Source organism: Trachymyrmex cornetzi, unplaced genomic scaffold, assembly GCF_001594075.2.
Source record: "Trachymyrmex cornetzi isolate Tcor2-1 unplaced genomic scaffold, Tcor1.1 scaffold225, whole genome shotgun sequence".
Lineage (NCBI taxonomy): Eukaryota > Metazoa > Arthropoda > Insecta > Hymenoptera > Formicidae > Trachymyrmex > Trachymyrmex cornetzi.
Window position 1 is genome coordinate 975,235 of NW_017296901.1, and position 20,361 is coordinate 995,595.

At 33.1% G+C, this 20,361-nt stretch overlaps 3 protein-coding genes across 6 annotated transcripts; 2 read left to right on the forward strand and 1 right to left on the reverse strand.

Annotated features, from left to right (window-relative positions):
- Positions 1-1,627: 1,627 nt before the first annotated feature.
- LOC108760505 (multidrug resistance-associated protein 7) lies at positions 1,628-8,747 on the reverse strand. Its single transcript, XM_018506504.1, has 17 exons — positions 8,670-8,747; positions 8,014-8,152; positions 7,166-7,921; positions 6,753-7,007; positions 6,343-6,619; positions 6,052-6,275; positions 5,669-5,906; positions 5,328-5,596; positions 5,023-5,244; positions 4,673-4,884; positions 3,729-4,578; positions 3,430-3,656; positions 2,843-3,349; positions 2,575-2,766; positions 2,268-2,511; positions 2,048-2,187; positions 1,628-1,924 (listed from the first exon to the last, which is right to left on the reverse strand). The coding sequence occupies exons 2-17, from the start codon at positions 8,149-8,151 to the stop codon at positions 1,807-1,809; spliced, it is 4,869 nt and encodes a 1,622-aa protein (XP_018362006.1). The 5' UTR covers position 8,152; positions 8,670-8,747; the 3' UTR covers positions 1,628-1,806.
- A 339-nt stretch (positions 8,748-9,086) lies between these two features.
- LOC108760506 (vacuolar protein sorting-associated protein 35) lies at positions 9,087-16,474 on the forward strand. Of its 4 annotated transcripts, XM_018506508.1 has the most exons (13): positions 9,087-10,067; positions 10,623-10,788; positions 12,161-12,359; positions 12,459-12,582; positions 12,654-12,849; positions 12,914-13,108; positions 13,194-13,277; positions 13,365-13,601; positions 14,122-14,270; positions 14,404-14,890; positions 15,249-15,668; positions 15,751-15,894; positions 15,969-16,474. In XM_018506508.1, exons 1-13 carry the CDS (start codon positions 9,112-9,114, stop codon positions 16,146-16,148), a joined length of 3,537 nt encoding a protein of 1,178 aa, XP_018362010.1. In that variant the 5' UTR covers positions 9,087-9,111; the 3' UTR covers positions 16,149-16,474. The 4 variants fall into 4 exon arrangements, with proteins under 4 accessions (XP_018362010.1, XP_018362009.1, XP_018362007.1 ...); XM_018506507.1 differs by lacking the exons at positions 9,087-10,067; positions 10,623-10,788 and adding an exon at positions 11,435-11,560 and having other exon boundaries at positions 12,084-12,359; XM_018506505.1 differs by lacking the exons at positions 9,087-10,067; positions 10,623-10,788 and adding an exon at positions 11,435-11,560 and having other exon boundaries at positions 12,140-12,359.
- A 708-nt stretch (positions 16,475-17,182) lies between these two features.
- On the forward strand, positions 17,183-20,338 carry Nsun2 (tRNA (cytosine(34)-C(5))-methyltransferase Nsun2). Its single transcript, XM_018506487.1, has 10 exons — positions 17,183-17,248; positions 17,430-17,994; positions 18,065-18,227; positions 18,310-18,417; positions 18,496-18,683; positions 18,803-18,947; positions 19,022-19,345; positions 19,426-19,793; positions 19,889-20,056; positions 20,128-20,338. Exons 1-10 carry the CDS (start codon positions 17,183-17,185, stop codon positions 20,229-20,231), a joined length of 2,199 nt encoding a protein of 732 aa, XP_018361989.1. The 3' UTR covers positions 20,232-20,338.
- The last annotated feature ends 23 nt before the right edge of the window (positions 20,339-20,361 follow it).

The following is a 20,361-nucleotide window of genomic DNA, read 5'->3' on the forward strand; positions in this document are numbered from 1 at the left end:
CTTCATGACAATGCTCGGCCTCACGTCACAAAACTTGTCAAGGAAACGTTAGAAGCACTTCGCTGGGAAATGCTACCCCATGCGGCTTATTCACCAGATTGTGCTCCTTCCGACTATCACTTGTTTCGATCGATGGCACACGCACTTGCAGAGGAACACTTCAATTCTTATGAAGACGTCGAAAAATGGGTCTCTAAGTGGATAGCCTCCAAAGATGAGTCATTCTTTCGCCGCGGAATTCGGTTACTGCCTGAAAGATGGGAAAAAGTCATCGCTAACGAGGACAATATTTTAATTGAGGTACTTTTTCATTTTGTTTTTTAATTAAAACCATACTTTTTGCAAAAAAACGGACGGAACTTTCCGATTGACCTAATACATACATATATGTATATAAATTGTAGACAATAGAACAATTATTGGAATGTTGTATCTCCAACATTAACAAACTAAAATGACCAATTAAATTAAAATCAATTTTAAATAGCTATTAAATATGCAACGTAATATTATATCTTATATATTTTCCGAATACTACCTCACATAACTCCTTTTAATTTTACCGATAAAAGTTGAAAATCCGAAAACGTGATTTTCCCAATATCGAACTTCCAGAGTCCGTTCATTTTTTCGAGAAAATCATATATCTATTGGGAATAGCTCTCAATCACGGCAGCAAGCAGAGTTTAGCTTTACTCGACGAGTTCCTTGCATCGCAGAAAGCCGCGGAAGACCGACTGCTCGTGTAAAATGAACGACGTCATTAGCGCCGTGAATCACGCTTGTTTCCCGACCAAAACAGCTCATACTTTTCTCGCACTCTCATAATTCAGCCGGCACGTGAATGCGTGAGACGCCTCGTTTTCGTCGACATAGCAGGGTGTATAATCCCGCTAAATGTCGGGCAATTAAAAAACGGGGAGCAAATTAGCCGGCGCTATAGCTCATTAGTTTTCGCCGCCTTGCAACGATGAAAGCACAGAAACGTCGAATGGTTGAATGCCGGATATCATCGGGATACATTCCGCTTCTCGAGCTCACGTAACACAGACATACATACACGTACATGCACAGACACAAATGTAACTCGCAAGCGTACACACGTGCGCGCACTACGAAGCTTTAATTAACTCCGCGAAACACTATTGTAAAACGTTTGCCTTTAACAGCGAGAATTTCTAATTACGATATAAATCGCGCCAGCCGCACGTTCCTCAGATAAACTTGCTCTCCAGCAGAACTCGCAGTAATATGCAAAGCAATGTAGGTAATTCAAATATTTTCACGCACGCGCGCACGCACACATACATACACAAACACAATGATGTATCAGTTACATATAGGTATACTCCTGAGAAATCGATATTTTAAAATAAAAGTTTTAATCAATTCGGTCAAGATTATCCCCTCGATGTATCTATAAATCGTATAAGCTATAGGAGACTGATCAAAACGTTCGATTTTTTATTTACTCTGGATATTTATTTGTATAGAAAATATTGATGAGTAATCTTATTATTTTCATGTAAATAGTAATTAAATCTCAGATTTACTTATAATTATATGTATATAATGTTTAAATCATAATATTAATATACATTAAATGTCATAAATAAAAATATTCGCTTTCGAAGACATTATTCTCTTAGATTATTCTTTTAAAAAATGTAATCCTGCCATATTCATACAAAAATAATTCTTCTCTCTGGGAATATTCTATCGTGCGCACAATACACATTATATAATCCCATGTATAATACTAGAGATGCACTCATTATACACAATCAAATTGCCTCATACGCTTAATCATTCTTGATCTGAAAATTCCTGATTAGCCAGTTGATAAAAGTAGGAATCGGTATTCTGAATCAATAAATTTGGCTCATCGAATTCTAGAACTTCACCATCCCCCATCACTAAAACCCTGAATGGAAAAGAGAAATAAGTTTTTAGACAAAAATTAGCGATAATTAAATTTAAAAAATGATTTTCTGTATCTGCAAATGATTATAAGTAAGCAAATGCTTAAATATCAAAATTACAATACCTATCACAATGCATAATCGTTCTTATTCTATGAGCAATGGTAATAACTGTCGCACTTTGGAAGGAAGATTTTATCGTCGACTGTATAAATTTGTCCGTCTCCTGATCTACATTCGCGGTGGCTTCATCAATGCAGACAATCTACAGACGATCGATAAGTATCAAGATTGTTAATACGCGAATGTTCAACTTTTTTGAACGATGTTATGGATAAGAAGTACCTTAGCGTTATGTAGCACAGCCCTGACTAAGCAAAATAATTGTCTCTGACCAGCACTGAGATTACTGCCACCTTCGTCCAAGATTGCGCCCAACCCACCTAATCGATGAACTAAAGAATGCACTTTACACTTTTCGAGAGTTTTGTATATATGCATGTCGGTATATTGATCCAACGGATCCACGTTCTCTCGTATGGTACCCGAGAAGAGAAATGGATTTTGAGGTATAATAGCTAAACGGGATCTAGAATGATTTTTTAAATAATTATTAACAGCGGTAATTCTTTGTAAGTTTGATGGATATTACCTTAACGCTTTGAATGATAACGTTTGAATATTCACGTTATCAATTAATATACTTCCAGAATTGATTTCTGTTAGTCTGAATAATGAAGCTAACAATGAACTCTTTCCAGCACCAGTTCGACCAACAACGCCTATTTTCTCCGCTGGTCGCGTAACAAATGTTACTTCCTTCAAAGATGGCACCAAATGATCTCTGCAAATATAATAAATAATGTTTTCCAAATATCATAAACATATATTACTCTGAACCGAAAGTTCAAAGCTATTACCTATACTTTAAAACAACTTCTCGAAACTCTACAACACCCTGACTAGGCCACGCGTAAGGTGGATTAGTACCCATTGTATTCTCAGTCGGCACGTTATCTAAATACTGTTTGATTCGTTCCACCGCAATCATTTCTCTTTCTGTTTCAGTAAAAGAGTTCACTACTCCAGATAACAATCCAGTTACAGACAACGCATACGTAATCGCTAAACCGATCAAACCAGGATCAGCTATATTATACTGATGTTGCAAAACTGCCATGACGCTGACTCCGGCCAAAAGAGCAACACCGATCAATTGTAACCTCAGTGCAAGCCACTGACCGGTAGCTATAGAGGCAAATTGCGTTTTCTGACTAGCTTCTAGTAGTAATTCGTTTTCCTGTTTGAAGCGAGGTACAGTACGAAAGGCTCTAATACTCGTCAAGCCATTCAAAGTTTCATTGAAATGGGCGTACAAGGGAGACAACGTGATACTGGATAATCGTTTTACTTCTCTCGACGTTAACCTGGAAGATAATTTGGAAATAAAATTTTAATAAAAATACTAATTATTATATTTATTATTTGTACGAATTTACAATATTACCTGTAATGATTTTGTATCCAATGATAGATGGGTATAAGAGGTGCTAATATCAGGAAAATCCATGGTAGTCCATAAGCTGTAACTATAATAGTAGCAACCAAGCCAAATAGATGTGCCAACAAGATGTTAGTAATAAAAGGCAAAGTGTCATCGATTGTATATGTGTCGGAAGAGAACCTATTTATGATCCTTCCAATCGGTTGAATATCGAAAAATATTGTTCTTGCCTGAAACAATATTTTTATAATAAATTCTTAGTCAAAGTAATAATTATTCTTATATCTCTAGTTCATATTCACCCGCATAATTATCTTTAAAAGTTGCTTGTGCATTGTTACAGCTGCATGTATTCCACCATATGCAAAGATGAAAGCTCTAATTAAAGTGAAAATAGAATTTGATGTAGCTAACAAGCTATAAACTATTAAGTAATATTTTGTATCGTGGAAACCGTAATTATCGTAATAAAGTTGTAATTTTCCAAGTCTGGACGTGTCGGTTGAATTAGTTGCTGTGGCATTAGCGTGCGTCACCCAGTATGACAGCCATAAATCCGTAATGTTTTTCGAGCTTTGCATCAGAATCATAGATAAAAATATCGAAATCGCCAAGTATCGTCCCATGGCTTTGACGTAACATGTATACACCGAGAAATGTACTGTCCCTTTTTCAGTCGCTTCCTTGTCAAGTAATGGATCCATCTCGTCTTTTTCCAATCGATTAAATTCATTTGGTTGTGCCTTTATGGAAATTATGTCCATGTCGGAATCTGACAACAAAAGATAGTCTTCCAAATCGGGCAATATGTCACTCGGTTTTCCTTGATTAATAATTTTTCCTTTCGACATTTCGATAACTAAATCTGCATGAACCAAGTATTGCGTCTGATGCATGCACAATATTCTAGTTTTATTTCGTAACAAACCCAGAATTACATGCTGGAAAACATATCTGGCAATTCTGACATCCAATGTCGCTAATATATCGTCTAGCAAATAAATATCTTTATCCGCATATATAGCACGAGCCAGGGAAATTCTTGTCTTTTGACCGCCACTTAAAGTGTTTCCGGCTTCACCAACAGCTGTAAAGTCTTTGTTAGGCAATAAATTCAAATCGGATGTGAGTGCGCAGGCATTTAAAATGTTCCTGTTGTAATCGCAAATAAAATATCAAATTATAATGTACATGACATAAACAAATTTATCGTTGGAATTAATTTTAAGCGACAATCGATACTTACTTGTATTTGTTATGATCATATGGTTTTCCAAATAGTATATTATCTCGGATTGTACCACGTTGTAGCCAAGGATTTTGTTTTACATATCCAAAACCTTTGTGATCGTCATTAACCGCTATTATCCCACTGGTTTTTGTAATTTCAGCCAAAATACCATCCAAGAGTAAAGTTTTTCCACTTCCAATCTTGCCCATAATGCCAATCAATTGTCCCTATACAAAATATGTCAATATAAAATATATATATATATATATATATACACATATATATATATACATATAAAAAATATATATATATATACATATACGTATGTATATTTTGGAAAGTTTAAATAAAATTTATTCTTATACCTTTTGTATAGATAAATTAATATTATATAAAGTAAAAACATCATCATCTTCGAATGTAACGCTTTTTTTAATGTCGGCGCTTGAAGATGGAGTCGCAATGTTTAGACTTGTATCAATATCGTTATTTCTTGCACGATTCACAGTAAATGTTACATTTTGCAGCAATAAATCAACGTCAGGAGTAATATCTGTATAATACAATGACGCGTCCATATCTGGGAGCTGAAATAATAAAGTAGAAACTAAGTATCTCCAAATGTAATAATGCATTATTTTATGCTATATTATAGTCTTAATATACATACGTCCAGCATTCTTTGAATTCTCTTAAGAGATACCCACGCCTCTGTAAGACCATTTAGAACCCATGGAAATGCATTTAAAGGTCCTATTAACATGTTCAACAACGCCATACTGGTAAAAACCGTTTTGGCATCCAACTGATTTCCGAGTAACACATACGTTGCAAACGTTAATATTGCGATAATGACAGGTGTAGTTGCCCAAAAATAAACACAAAGTGCATCCAAATATTTTCTACCTCGTAAATATTTCACTTCATTTTCTCTTATCTCTACATAAAAAAGAAATGTTTAGATGCAGGCGCCAAAAAAGCAAGAGATCATTTATGTAAAAGTATACTAACTGAAGATATTTCGTAAGAAGTGATCCTCCCATACATTAACTTTAATTGTAGTTATCCCGCGTAGTATTTCTCCCATCAACCTCACTCTTTGATCTTTATATTCCATAAGTTTAGTACTAATTTTACCAATTTTATTTGCTATTATTTTATTAATTGGTATAAGTACTATTGAAAACGCAACACCGGCTAAAAACGAAACTCCGATTTGCTTATGCAGAAGATACAGTGTCACGAATAACTGAAAATAAAAATACATATTTTTAGTTTCTTTTTAAAAGACAGCAATAAAAAAAATTTACTCACAATATAAAACAATATATTCTTTCTTAATGTACTAAAAAAAAAGAAAAGAAAACGGATTCAGATTACCGTTGTATAATTACCTGTAACGGTATACTCCAAAATGTATGAAAACTAGGACAACTATTGACCAATCTGTCGCTATCGGTGCTCATAAAATTAATAATTTCGCCAAAATTAAAATTGTGATTTAAATCGATATTAGAAGAATGCAATGTTTTTCGATAGACTAAAGTAATAATTGCAGAACGAAACTTCAAGCCCACAACAGACATCCAAAATGTAAAGTGAGTATTACAAAAGGCACCTAAAACATTATTATTGTAATTCACATGGCAAATATTTAAGAAATTTCAAAAACCTTAATTTCGTACCAATTATAGCACTCAATATTATAAGGGACGCATATAGATATCCGTGCGAGATTGGCTCATTCTTATCTTCAATGAAACCAATTAATTTATTTAATAATATTGGTCCCATAAAAGAGCTGCAATCTGCGATAAACTTCAGTATTCCAACTGCATAAAATTCCCAGCCAAAACATTTGTGCAGCAAGTAGAACAGTGTCACTTTCTTTGTAACTATTTTTACACTCGAATGAAGCGGTACTTCCAAGTTATTTTCGATTCTATTATTTATCATTTTTGGCTGTAACATTTCACAAGATTATCAAGATTATTATGAAACGAAATTAATTTATAAAATGATTTTCATATGTGACGAAAATATTTCAAGAATTATATCATAAATAAACTGCGAAATGTTATGCCTTCTTGTTTACCATATTATGTAAGCATTGATCAATTTTATGACTGATTGTAATGGTACCGATCTGATCGGGTAAATCAAACAAATCATCAGAATGATTTATTAGCCCCTTTACGCCTTTTTCCATTAACGGTGTTACCCAATGAAATAGAAGTTTAGAAATAATAGTTGTATCTTCCATAGCTATGCCAAGGTAATTTGGATCGTGTTCCTCTGGAAATTGTACGTATGAAGTGGGACTACTCAGTAGTGGAGTGTGTTCTCCTATCTACAAACACATTCACTGATCTGTGATATCTCTGCATGTTTACTAATTCAACAATTTTAGATATCATAAGCAATTAAATAAGTTTTGCAACTTGAGCATTTCCGGATAATCAGAAACGCAGATTGATGAAAACACTAGATAATTATGTGATAACTTACATTTCGCTGCAATGATGCTCTCATCCGTTCCGGCCTAGCAGGACCAGGTATCAATGTTATAGCATATAATATTAAAAGAATAACTGTGGTAATACTGAATCCCAATGATAAATTTGGCAATACATCGTCTTTAGACTTATTATTGATGTGGCTTCGTAATAATAGCACAGAAACAACAATCAAAAGACATATTAACGCTCGTATTAATACTGGTCCACGTGGGTTAAGATTTCGTCCACGTTTCAAGCTTAAAATAAAACAAAGATGCACAACCCATGCCAAACCTTCAGTTCCTGCTACAAGATAATCTATCGGTTTAGCAGAAGTAAATTTATCCGTAATATTCAACTCATAATTATTGGTATATAATATAGCGGGGGGTGTAGTAGTATCCTTAACACCAATTTCTGATGAAAAAAGTGATTCAACAAATCTAAGAGTATGATTTAATCCATCACGTATCTTGCTTATGATATCTGTTTCATTTTCTAATGATGAATTTATGTTCTTGTGAATGGAAATGTCCAATGCTTTTGGAACTGACGTGCTATAGTCTTGCACTTGGTTAAGCCCCAGAGGTATGGTAGTATTAGTTAGAATAATGTATGCTCTTATAATGGGCAATATCACAAGACATATTGTAATTAAGATCCTTAAGTTTATAACATGACAAATATGCTGTTGTTGAGATGAAGATGTACTTCTTTTCCCACTGTGGTATGCAGAAATTATAGCTAAGAAAGCTAACACTGGTATCTGAAAATTAAGAAATAAATTTCATAAGTGAATGCCGTTAATACTTGCTGCTTTTCACATGTAATACAAGATTAAATTCTATCATACTTTACCTGAAGACAAAGCTGTTGGAAACATATACTCAAGTCATCCGTTTCAGGATTCATTGGATTAATACCTCCACGATGTCCACATAACTCAGTCCAATTCCACTTCCATCTCTCTACATCATCCAACCAGTTATCTGCCATACTATATATAATATTATAATTATAGTTATAATCAACATATGTAATAAAGAAAACTTTATCTTTAGTAGGTTAAAAAATATTGTTGAGCAATGTGAATTATATCAAAGCGTATATATAAACGTTTAATACTATTGTACCATGTAAAACTACTGTATCGCTATCGCTATAGACATATTTGTTAAAATACAAAGAAAAATTTCGTTAAAATATATCAAAAGATATATTGAAAATGTATCAAACAGAGTAAAAAGTATATAGGAATAAAATATATAAAATATATGTTATTTTACTTAAAGAAATTTTTATGTTCTTTATTTCATTGAATAACACAACATTTCGTTAATTAATTAATATATATTAATTTATAGTATATTAAACTCCTTATATGCGAAACTATAAAAAGATACTATATAGTATATTGACTCGATTGATAATCAATTATAGGAACAGATAAGAGGTTGACTTAATGCAACATGAGTAAACAATAAATTAGCGTAACAGGTTCAGAAAACGTATACCTGTCGAGGAATTTTTATAAATATTGAAGCACGTAACATCAATAAGCCCGTATTTATTGTTTCCTTCCCGCTTGTATTACATTTTGTCGCTGCGTTCACACAACGGCAATCACTCGCAGGTTATGTTTCCCTTGGTAATAACTGTAATGACGCATAGCGCAGACTATGGATGACGAATGTCCTAAGGAATTTTTAAACTAATCGCACATACTGAGAATCACGTATTTATCTCGTTTATCACCGATAACAACAATAATACGCAACAAAACGTAATTCTGCAAGAGGCAGATACGAGAGACGAATAGAGATATATTTTTCGTGTGTCCTCTAGATTAGTCTTATATCGTACTAATTGCTGCAACAATACAATTACAAAGCACCGATTCGTCAGTGTACACAAATCGCAATTAATTCCATTTTCCACATTTGATCTGAATTTCTGATGAATAAAATTGAAGAACCAAGCACTTTGCAGAAAAACATGACTTTAGGGGCTAAAGGAGATCCTCTGCTAGATGAGAATAAGAATAGCAACAATGAACAAAGCATGGACTGTTCTATGTTAGACCTGGAAAAAAATACCCTTAAGAAGGAGCTTCTGGACCATGTGGGTAACAGCAAAGCAACTTTCAAGAGCCAGCAAAAAGGAGAACCTGAGTTAACGTTTGAGGAGAAGCTTGCCATAGCTAGGAAATTGTTAGAGAAGAGTCACTGCTTATTTTTATCTAAATTTGGACAATATATGAAGATGGAACACTTGGAGTATTTCAACAAAAGTCAGGATTACGAGACAATCTATCATGTGAACAGGTTACAGAGGTATTTCAATAACTCTACACGTCATATTGACATCAAAAACAGAAGATACGAAGCTTTGAAGACATTAATAGAAAAGGGAGATTACTTTAGCGAATGTGAAATGATGAAGAGAAATCCATTGTTGTATGAACACTTAGTAGGACAGTACTTGACAGATGAGGAGAAGAAGGCTAGAGACAGTATTGACACAAAGAGTGTAAATTATGTGGATATACTTATGGAAACCATAGAAAGAAATAAATTAGAAGATCGTTTAAAATCTCAACAAAAGGAAGAGGACGAAGTACGAGAGGAAAATGATTCAGATGAAGATAATGGTGATAATGGTGATAACGATAATGATAATATCAGAGACAGCATTGTTGAAACAGCATCCGAGACAAATCTTGAAAAACAAAATTATCAGCAATGGGGTGAAGAGATAAATGAAGTAAAAAAAAATATAAATAAGGACCAGAAATTACAAAGCAATAAAATACATAAAATATCAAGCCAAGAAATAAAGTTACTTAGACAAGAATTTGTTACAAACATGTATCAGAGTTTCCTGGATGGTAAAGATAGAGATTTTGATTATAGGTATATGTTGTGCTAATCAATAAATATAATATAAAAGGTCTATAAAGTTATGGACGTTTTTGTAGAATATATTTTTCAATATAAAAACTTCATTAGTTCATCATATTATCTTAACATTGCTTTTATAATAAATTTTCATAATTTATAAGTACAGTAACACACTCACATGCGCGCGCGCGCTCACACACATACACACACATACACAAACATAAAAGATAAAGTTTACAATGTTACGTTTTATAAATTGGATATGTATATAAATTTATTCATCATCAGAATTTGATATGTATATAAATTCACACCGAAATATTTAAATATTTAAGTACTACTTTGGCCGAAAATAGGATTTTTCTTAATTAGATTTATTGTCACTGGTCTAATCTCGAATTATAACATTTATCTTGTATAGAATAGTTTTTGGAATAAGTAAAATTGAAAACATTTGTCCCATTTGTTATTTTATAATTTTTAATAACTAAAAATAATAAATACACATTTTTTAGATATTTAAATATAACAGTTGCATTAATATGTATTTTTATCATTTGTTTTCAGTACTGTAGATGACAATGAAGCTTATGATAACGTTGACTTGAGAAATCAAGATGAAGAAGAAAAGTATTTTGACTCGGAAACTCCTGAAACTGTTCTTCCATGTAATGAGTGCAATGATCAGAATGAATCTGAAGACGAGTTGGATATATATATGAAATCGCTGAAGGTTAAATAATATTTTACACTTTACACAATTGCCCCGCTATTGTTGGCATTGATTCACAGAAAGATTATTTATTCATTAGGAGCAGACTCCTACAAATCCACACTCTTTGGATAATCAGACGTAGCCCTGTGTACATTGGGTTACAATAAATATATTCGTACTTAACAAAAGTCTGGTTATATATTTATTATAACACTGCTTTTTTTTCCTTTCTTACTCCATTTTCTTGTACAGGGTGATCCAGACCAGCCAGAGGAACCGGCATGTACATACGATGTATTATTTATGAAAAACTGAATCGAAAAATCCTCTATTTTGCAATTTTTGCAATTTTTTTAAATTACCTAATAAACAGAATAGTTGTGATACGGTAATACCTGTGAAAGCGTTAAAAAACATTAATAGTTTATAATCTTTATAAAGTAATAGTTTATATCATTTTGCACTTGTTTCTCGTTTTTTATGTTCTAATCCGATATTTATTAAATTTTTCGTGTATATCTAAATTTTGTTCCTATTTGTATTCAAATTTAAGTTTTTGTGTACATGTAAATGTATAAAAAAAGTAAGTGGCAACGATAAAAAAACATTCAATGAGCCGGTTAAGTGATTATTTTATGTATCTGATTCATAAGTGTGTGTTCAGACACTTCAGACTTCCACAGAACTCTGGCGGAGTCGGGCATATCTGATGTCTTGTCAAACCAGTCAAACAGAGCCCCCGAGGCGTATGTTCGACGAATAATTGTGTATTTCTTTTCACAATAAAATGGTGAGAATCGTAGAATTTTGAGAAGCATGTTTCGCAATTTTGCTTGCAAGAATGAGTAATCTTCAAATTCGATCCATGTAGTGCTAATCATCTCGCGAACAATATAAGCCTAGCGTTGTATAGGTTATATTTGTCGAGAATATGTTTGTAAAGAATATTTCATCGAGACTTTCAATAATATAGACATAAATGCTTAATTTTTTTACTTCTGTACGAATTAGTCAACGCTTATCGTAAGTCATAGAGGAATGTGTGTGTGTCTTATTATTATACTTTAATAAGCATTACTACATAGCCCATTATTATAATTTGCAGTGTTTGTCCCGATTAAAACAATTGTTCCTTAAGAAATCGTCAAGTTTTAATGATTTAATAAACAGATTTCTATATTAGAATTAGTTGCAGACAAATATATGTATCACGTGGCATTATGTTTGAAGAGTTGTTTTTAACTGTCAGTGTTTAATTTTATGGGTAGATTGAGTCTCCTTATTTCGACAATGTATTTTCATTGCATCTGTAGTGCATGCTTGAGTTGGATGGCTTACCTAGCATGGTACTACCTGGTGTTCCTGGTAGGTATCTTTGTTTTTCTCGCAGCCAATGACACCTGGTATAACGGGAATGGAGGAACAGGAGAAATTGCTAGAAGATGCAATTGGAGTGGTAAAAGTCCAAGCTTTTCAGATGAAACATTGTCTGGACAAATCCAAATTAATGGATGCTCTAAAACATGCCTCTACCATGTTGGGAGAACTTAGAACTTCCCTTCTAAGTCCAAAAAGCTATTATGAATTGTGTATCCTTAATAATTATTTAATAATAGAGCTTGAACTATAATATAAGTAGTTGATTTTGATATTTTATTGTAAATATTTCTTATAACAATTATGATTAGATATGGCAATCACAGATGAATTACGGCACTTGGAACTTTATTTGTTGGATGAATTTCAAAAAGGAAGAAAAGTTACAGATCTCTATGAATTGGTACAATATGTTGGCAATATCGTACCTAGACTGTATGTATTTGCTTTGTGATTGCATTGTTGTTTTCTTATTGAAAAAGGTGATGTTCTGATTAATATTCTAGGTATTTACTTATCACTGTTGGTCTGGTTTATATCAAGACAACGCCTGGTTTGAAAAGAGATCTTCTGAGAGACCTTGTAGAAATGTGTAGAGGCGTGCAACATCCACTGCGTGGTCTATTCTTAAGGAATTATTTGTTGCAATGCACAAGGAATATCTTGCCAGATGTCACCGAGGGTGATGAAGAAGATGGAACTGTATGTATTTTGTAAATAAAATTTTCCTCATGCACACTGTTTACTTCTGCAATTTTATTTTTAGGTTCGTGACAGCATAGATTTCGTTCTGATGAATTTTGCAGAAATGAATAAATTGTGGGTACGTATGCAACATCAAGGTCATAGTAGGGACAGAGAAAGAAGAGAGAGGGAAAGGGAAGAGCTTCGGATTCTAGTCGGAACAAATCTTGTACGACTTAGTCAATTGGAATCTGTAACATTGGATAAATACAAAAAGGTACACTTTCATCTTTTTATTTTTAACTATAATTAATTTAGTTTTTAACACTATGAAATATTTTTTACTACAAATCTATTTTCAGCTTGTACTGCCGGGAATCTTGGAGCAAGTTGTTAGTTGTAGAGATGCAATAGCACAGGAATATCTTATGGAGTGTATAATTCAAGTAAATCTTTATATGTATCGTAAATATTTTATTTTAAAAATAACAATGATCCAAAAAATTAATGTCTTTTACTTTATTTGTATCTAGGTCTTTCCTGATGAATTTCATTTACAAACGTTAAATGCATTTCTGAAGTCGTGTGCAGAATTGCAAAATGGAGTAAATGTTAAAAACATAATTATATCATTGATTGATCGACTTGCAGCCTTCAGTCAACGATCCGATGGTGTAGGAGGACCGGGAAGTCCAAATCAAGTGCCAGGAATTCCACAAGACGTCAAACTGTTCGACGTATTTAGTGATCAAATTGCAACTATCATACAGGTATCGATTAAATGGAATAGATTTTATTGTTGATTATGTTAGAATGCGAGCGCGAGTTTGAGTGCGAGCGTGGCGTAGCAGGCAGCGCACGAGATCGACTGCTATGCCAGAGATCCCGGGTTTGATTCCAGGCAGAACAGAATAATGTTTTCGAACGCTCGTAGCTCCTCTCGGAAGGCAATGGCAAACCACTTGCCAAGAGCACTTCTCTAATAAATCGTCGTTCGGAATCGACGTTAAACTGTAGGTCCCATATGACTGTGTACAATCAGCGTGCGCACCATAGGCATATGAAAGAAGTCACCATGCTCGGCCACGAGCAATAGGAATGAGGAGAATGATGTTAGAATGACTATTCGATGATTATTAGATACTGCACAATGTTTGATATATCATGATTTGAAAATCAGAAAATTCCTTACTATTTAGTTTAAGTCTGAGAATAGTCACAAATTATATTATACTTTAATTAAAAGAGACTAATTCACATTATATATATTACATAAAAAATCTTTTGTAGACAAGACAAGATATGCCTCCTGAAGATATTGTGTCCCTCCAAGTGGCTCTTATAAACTTAGCACATAAATGCTATCCCGATCGTGTGGATTACGTAGATAAAGTTTTGTTTACAACAGTTCAAATATTTCAGAAACAAAACGTCGATAAGTAAGTATAATTTGTTACACATGTTAAATAGTTTTCATTAAATTAAATTTTAAGCTAAATTTTGTATCATATAAATGTATATATGCGTACGTGCGTTTATCGTATGTTTATAATTTATATTTTTCTTTTTTAGATTGGAGTACAATAGTGCTGTTTCAAGAGAACTAGTTAGATTAATGAAAATTCCCGTAGACAATTATAAAAATATATTAACAGTCCTTAAGCTTGAACACTATGCGCCTCTTTTGGATTATTTCGATTATGAGGGCAGGAAATCACTAGCTATATATATAATAACGAATATTTTAGAGAATGAAACATTGATTCCAATGCAAGAGCAAGTAGATGCAGTACTCTTCATGGTATCTTCCTTGGTACAAGATCAATCAGATCAACCTAATATAGAAGAAGATCCTGAAGATTTTGCCGAAGAACAGGGATTGCTCGGAAGATTAATACATCATTTTAGATCAGAAACACCAGATCAGCAATATATGATACTAAGCGCTGCAAGGAAGCATTTCAGTGCTGGCGGTAACAAAAGAATAAAATTCACTCTACCTCCCATAGTTTTCCAAAGTTATCAATTAGCATTTACATACAAAGCACTGAAAGATCAGGTTTGTACCTCTTAATGCTCTTAAGAGCATTCTACAGTGCGTCGCAATCTCGTCTCTAATAGCAATGGTTCATGACAGCCAATCTGAAGCGTCAATAGTAATTATTGATGCTTCTGATTGGCTGCCGAAGAGCATTGCGACGCATTGTAGAACGCTTTTTATGTCTGTTTCTATAAACAAAGATTAATTTCAATCGGTTTAATTTATTCTTTATCTTTTTTTAATTCTAATCTGAGAACTAAAAAAAAAGATAAACAGTAATTTAAACCAAAATTAAAAATCTACTCTTAACAGAAACGGAGATTAGTGAAATAAGAATGTTGAATGATAATATAAATTGATGTTCCCTTTTTTTTAGGATGACATGTGGCAAAAAAAGTGTCAAAAAATTTTTCAGTTTTGCCACACGACTATCACAGCATTGATGAAGGCTGAATTAGCCGAACTACCCTTAAGGCTATTTCTACAAGGCGCAATAGCGATCGGTGAAATCCGTTTTGATAATTTTGAAATGGTTGCTTATGAGTTCATGAGCCAAGCATTTTCGATATATGAAGATGAAATAAGTGACTCGAAAGCTCAGCTCGCAGCTATTACCTTGATCATTGCTACATTCGAACAAATGAGTTGTTTTGGTGAAGAAAACGCAGAGCCTGTACGCAATCAGTGCGCTTTATATGCTAGTAAATTATTGAGAAAGCCTGATCAGTGTAGAGGAGTCGCTACTTGTTCACATATATTTTGGTCTGGAAAATCTTTGGCTACGGGCGGAAAAGAGGTACAAATCTAACTGTGATCTATTGAAATAAACATAACAATAAAGTACACTATACGAAAAATATAATACAATTTTCACATAGATGCAAGAAGGCAGCAAAGTGTTGGACTGCTTAAAAAAAGGTATTAGGATAGCAAGCCAGTGCATGGACACGTCTGTGCAAGTACAACTGTACGTGGAGCTGCTGAATCATTACATTTACTTCTACGAAAAAGGAAACACAGTTGTAAGACATCTACAAACATAAAATAGTTTATTATAGTTTTGTTTCAAGTTATTTTTAAATTAAATTTTTTTTAGGTAACCGTGCAAATATTAAATCAAGTGATTGCTAAAATTAGAGAGGAACTTCCCAATCTAGAAGCGAGCGAAGAAACCGATCAAATACAGAAACATTTAGCAAATACGTTAGAACATTTAAGAAATAGGATGGAATCACCAGATTCCGATGGACTTTCTTACCAAGGTCTCGTCCTTTAACAATGCGGGATCGGCATTGTAATTTTGTACATAAAGTATTTCTATAATATAGACAATATATTGTAGTTCGGTTGCATCAACAACAGTTAAGGAAATCTTAAAGACAATTAGTCGTAGTGTAAGTTTATGAACCATATTTCGCTTTTATATGAAGCACAGCTTTTATATGAAGCAAATGTCACGACAGCTCTGTAGCGCCATATTGGACTAAGAAATGGTAAAGATCTCAATTTCAAAACTTTGTCGTTCTCGGCATAAATTCCACATCACAAACACGTATTAATACGTATACTTTAATCGTGGAAAAGGATTTTCGAATTTAAAGAAGAGGAAAAAAATCATTGTTATACAAAAATTATATGATTTAGTAGGTAATACAGACTTTAGGATCCTCTTAACATTGATTCCGATTAACTTAATTTCTATATCTTTACAGCAAACAGGAGTATTAATTAGAAACAAAAAATGAATAACTTAATTCAGGATCAGTTTATTGTAATTGTTGTTGCAACTTGCAGATCAATAGTTATGAGATTATTTCTTAATTGAATAAATGTTTAAATTATATAAATTGCCTACATGAGATGTTTTGTCAACGATGTCTTGAACATACATATTGGAATTAATAGAATTGTATGCTTGTTTTAATAAAGATTTATTATACATATACATTACCAACAAAAATTAGAGAGAGAGAGCATTACCCAAGGTATCTGACCAATCAAATTGTTGTTCATGACCTGGATAACATTTGCCAAAATAAAGATCATTGGAGGTTTCATCTCTTATTTTCATTATGTAAAAATGAATTTTCGGGCAAAGGCGCCTTATATATCAGCGACGGCCCTGCATGTGTGCGCAGTGCACTGAGTGCACACTGTGCACGTCAGTGATATCAGCAGTATCAGCAGTCAGCAACAGCAAACAGCACGTGTCTGTGTATATTGTGTATACGGTTTGAGTTGGTCGTATTATGCGCGATTATTAATGATTATTAGTGTTAATTGATCAAAAACACATACTTTAACGAAGCAATGGGTAAAGGTCGAAAACATAAGCCGAAAAAAAACTTCGCTGAAAAACGTCGTGAGAAGCAGAAGGTATGGTTATTCATTAATATTAGAAACAAAATATACGTAGATTATATGTTTTAACATGAGTTTGTATACATTTGCGGCTTTTTAAAAAATGTTTTATTTTTTTTATCTGATTTAATATAATGATAGTGAATTTGAAAAGTGTGTTGATATATCTGATAATTGATGTAACTGATAATTGTAGAAAAATGAATGGAATAGTACTTCTCAATCAGGAAGCTATGCAGATATTATTCGGGAAAATAAAGATTTTGAGAATTATTACAAGACGCAAGGGATAGTGCCAGAAGATAAATGGGATGCATTTATCAGCACTATAAGGACTAATCTGCCAGTTGCTTTCCGTATTACCGGTTCAAAAGCTGAAGCTAAAGCCTTATTGGAAATAATCAAAAGTGATTTCTTCAAAGAGATTTTGAATGCAGATTTGGATGGTGATAAGGAAGATGTTAATAGTCAAGCAAAAACTATATTACATAGTTTACCCTTTTATCCAGAGGAATTAGCTTGGCAATTGCAATTAACTAGGAAAGACATCCGACGATCTGAGGCATACTTTAAGCTGCATAATTTCCTTATTGCTGAAACTAACAATGGTAGTATCAGCAGGCAGGAAGTAGTTAGTATGGTTCCTCCTTTGGTCCTAGATGTTAAATCTTCGCATAAAGTTCTTGATATGTGTGCAGCGCCAGGATCGAAAACAGCACAACTTATAGAAATGATACATGCAGATGAGGAAAATCCTCCAGGTAACTAATACTAATTTACACGATAAAAAATAGGCATAATGTAAACATTAATATTTAAATTTTGCTTTAGAGGGTTTTGTAATAGCTAATGATGTTGACAACAATCGATGTTACATGCTGGTGCATCAAGCTAAGAGGCTAAATAGCCCAAACATTCTTATTACGAACCATGATTCATCAATTATGCCAAATTTTATGATTACAAAACCAGATGGTACAAAAGATACATTAAAGTAGGAATTCAAACTTTATAACATTTAAGAAATTACCTGCATATTGAGCATTCTTATAGCTTTATTTTTTTTTTCAATACAGATTTGATAGGATACTTGCGGATGTCCCATGTAGTGGTGATGGTACCATGCGAAAAAATCCAGATATATGGTGCAAATGGAGTCCTGCCAATGGCAGTAATCTCCACGGGTATAAATTATCATAATCTATCGAAAAAAATTTTTTTTTGCAAATAATAACGTAGAAAATATTTCGACTATTTTATAGAATTCAATACAGGATAGTAAAACGTGGCTTAGAATTGCTAGCAGTTGGAGGGAGGATGGTTTATTCCACGTGTTCACTAAATCCTATTGAAAATGAAGCGGTACTTCATAGGCTTCTTTGTGAGACTGAAGATTCAGTACAGTTAATTGACTGTAGAGATTTAGTGCCAGGATTAATATGCGATCCTGGTTAGTTTTAGATAATAGATGTAAAATATGTATAAAAGTATATTCATAAAAATATTTGTGAATTTTTAATATCTTTGTTTTATATATATATATATATATACACTGTATTTTGTAATTAGGTGTTACACACTGGAAGCCGGCATCTAAAAATTTACAATATTATGATAGCTGGGAGGATGTTCCCGAACAATGGCAAACACAAGTACGGCCGAAAATGTTTCCTCCAGATGCAAACGAAGCTTCTAAATTTCATCTTGAACGTTGGTAAATACCGTACAAATAAATTAAGATAAAAATATGTTCTATTTCTTTAGATTATTTTTTCACCAATGTTATAGTATGAGAATATTACCACATCATCAAGATACTGGAGGTTTTTTCGTCGCTGTGCTGGAGAAAGTAAAATCTCTGCCATGGGAAAGAGAAATTTGTGTATTAAATCAAAGTACACAGAATGCAGATAGTAACGAAAACAAGAATAAGCACATTCTTGAAGAAGAATCTGCGCAAAACACAAAGCTTTTAGAAAGTGAGAAACGAACATTAGAAGAAGAAAAGAAATCACGGGAACCACCGAAAAAGCGAAGAAGGATGACTGGTTACAGAGAAGATCCATTTGTCTTCTTTAAGGATCAAACAGAAGATGTCTGGCAGTCTATTAAGTGAGTTTCAGTTTTTTGTTTTTTCCTTTTTTTAGTATTTAATACAACTAGTTTCTTTATATTGTTCGATATATTTTCAGAGATTTTTATGGCATATCTGATGATCTAGATCCACGTTGTTTATTAGTAAGATGTCATGAAGGAAAAAAGAAAAATATTTATTTCACATCACCGGCAATTCGCGATATAGTGATATCTAATGAGAATAAAGTAAAGATGATCAACACTGGTGTTAAAACGTTCGTACGATGCGACAATAAAAATATGAATTGCGCCTTCAGACTTGCTCAAGAAGGGATGCATAGTATCATTCGTTACATAAGTGATGACAGAAAGGTTCAGATCTCAAAAGAAGATTTGATAATGCTTTTACAAAATGATGATCCACACACGCCACCTGAAATTGTAAAATTAAATTCAGAAACTCAAGAACGTCTCAAGGAATTCAGTAAATATAATTATATATAATTGCTTTTTTGGTTCTTTATACTGTTTTTACACGGTAATTCATAAATTTTACTTGAAAAATATATTTAATTTAAGCAACTGGAAGTTGTATACTGTTATACAAAGAAGAGAAGACTGATAATCCAAATCGCCTAAATCTTCAGCTAGTAGGATGGAGGGGGATAATGTCTCTTAGAGCATATGTGCCTACTTGCGATGCAATTCATTATTTACGACTTTTAGGAGCAGATTGCTCTAAATTTGGTATGGTATTTGTAATAATATGATATTACTGTAGAAGAATATATCTTATTGTTTACATTGTAATTCTACAGAGAAAAATAAATTTGAGGAAAATCGCGCAGCCGCATTAGCCAAGGACGTCAACAACGACGATGTTAAAACTGAATGTGAAACTGAAATTAAAACCGAAGATTAATGAAAAAGTTGTAACAAAAAAACAAGGACAACACAGAGGAAGAAATAGAATGAATAACTGATTAGATCATTATGACGTAATTAAGACTTCTCAACTTTTCTAATTTCTTACACACACATATATATGTATG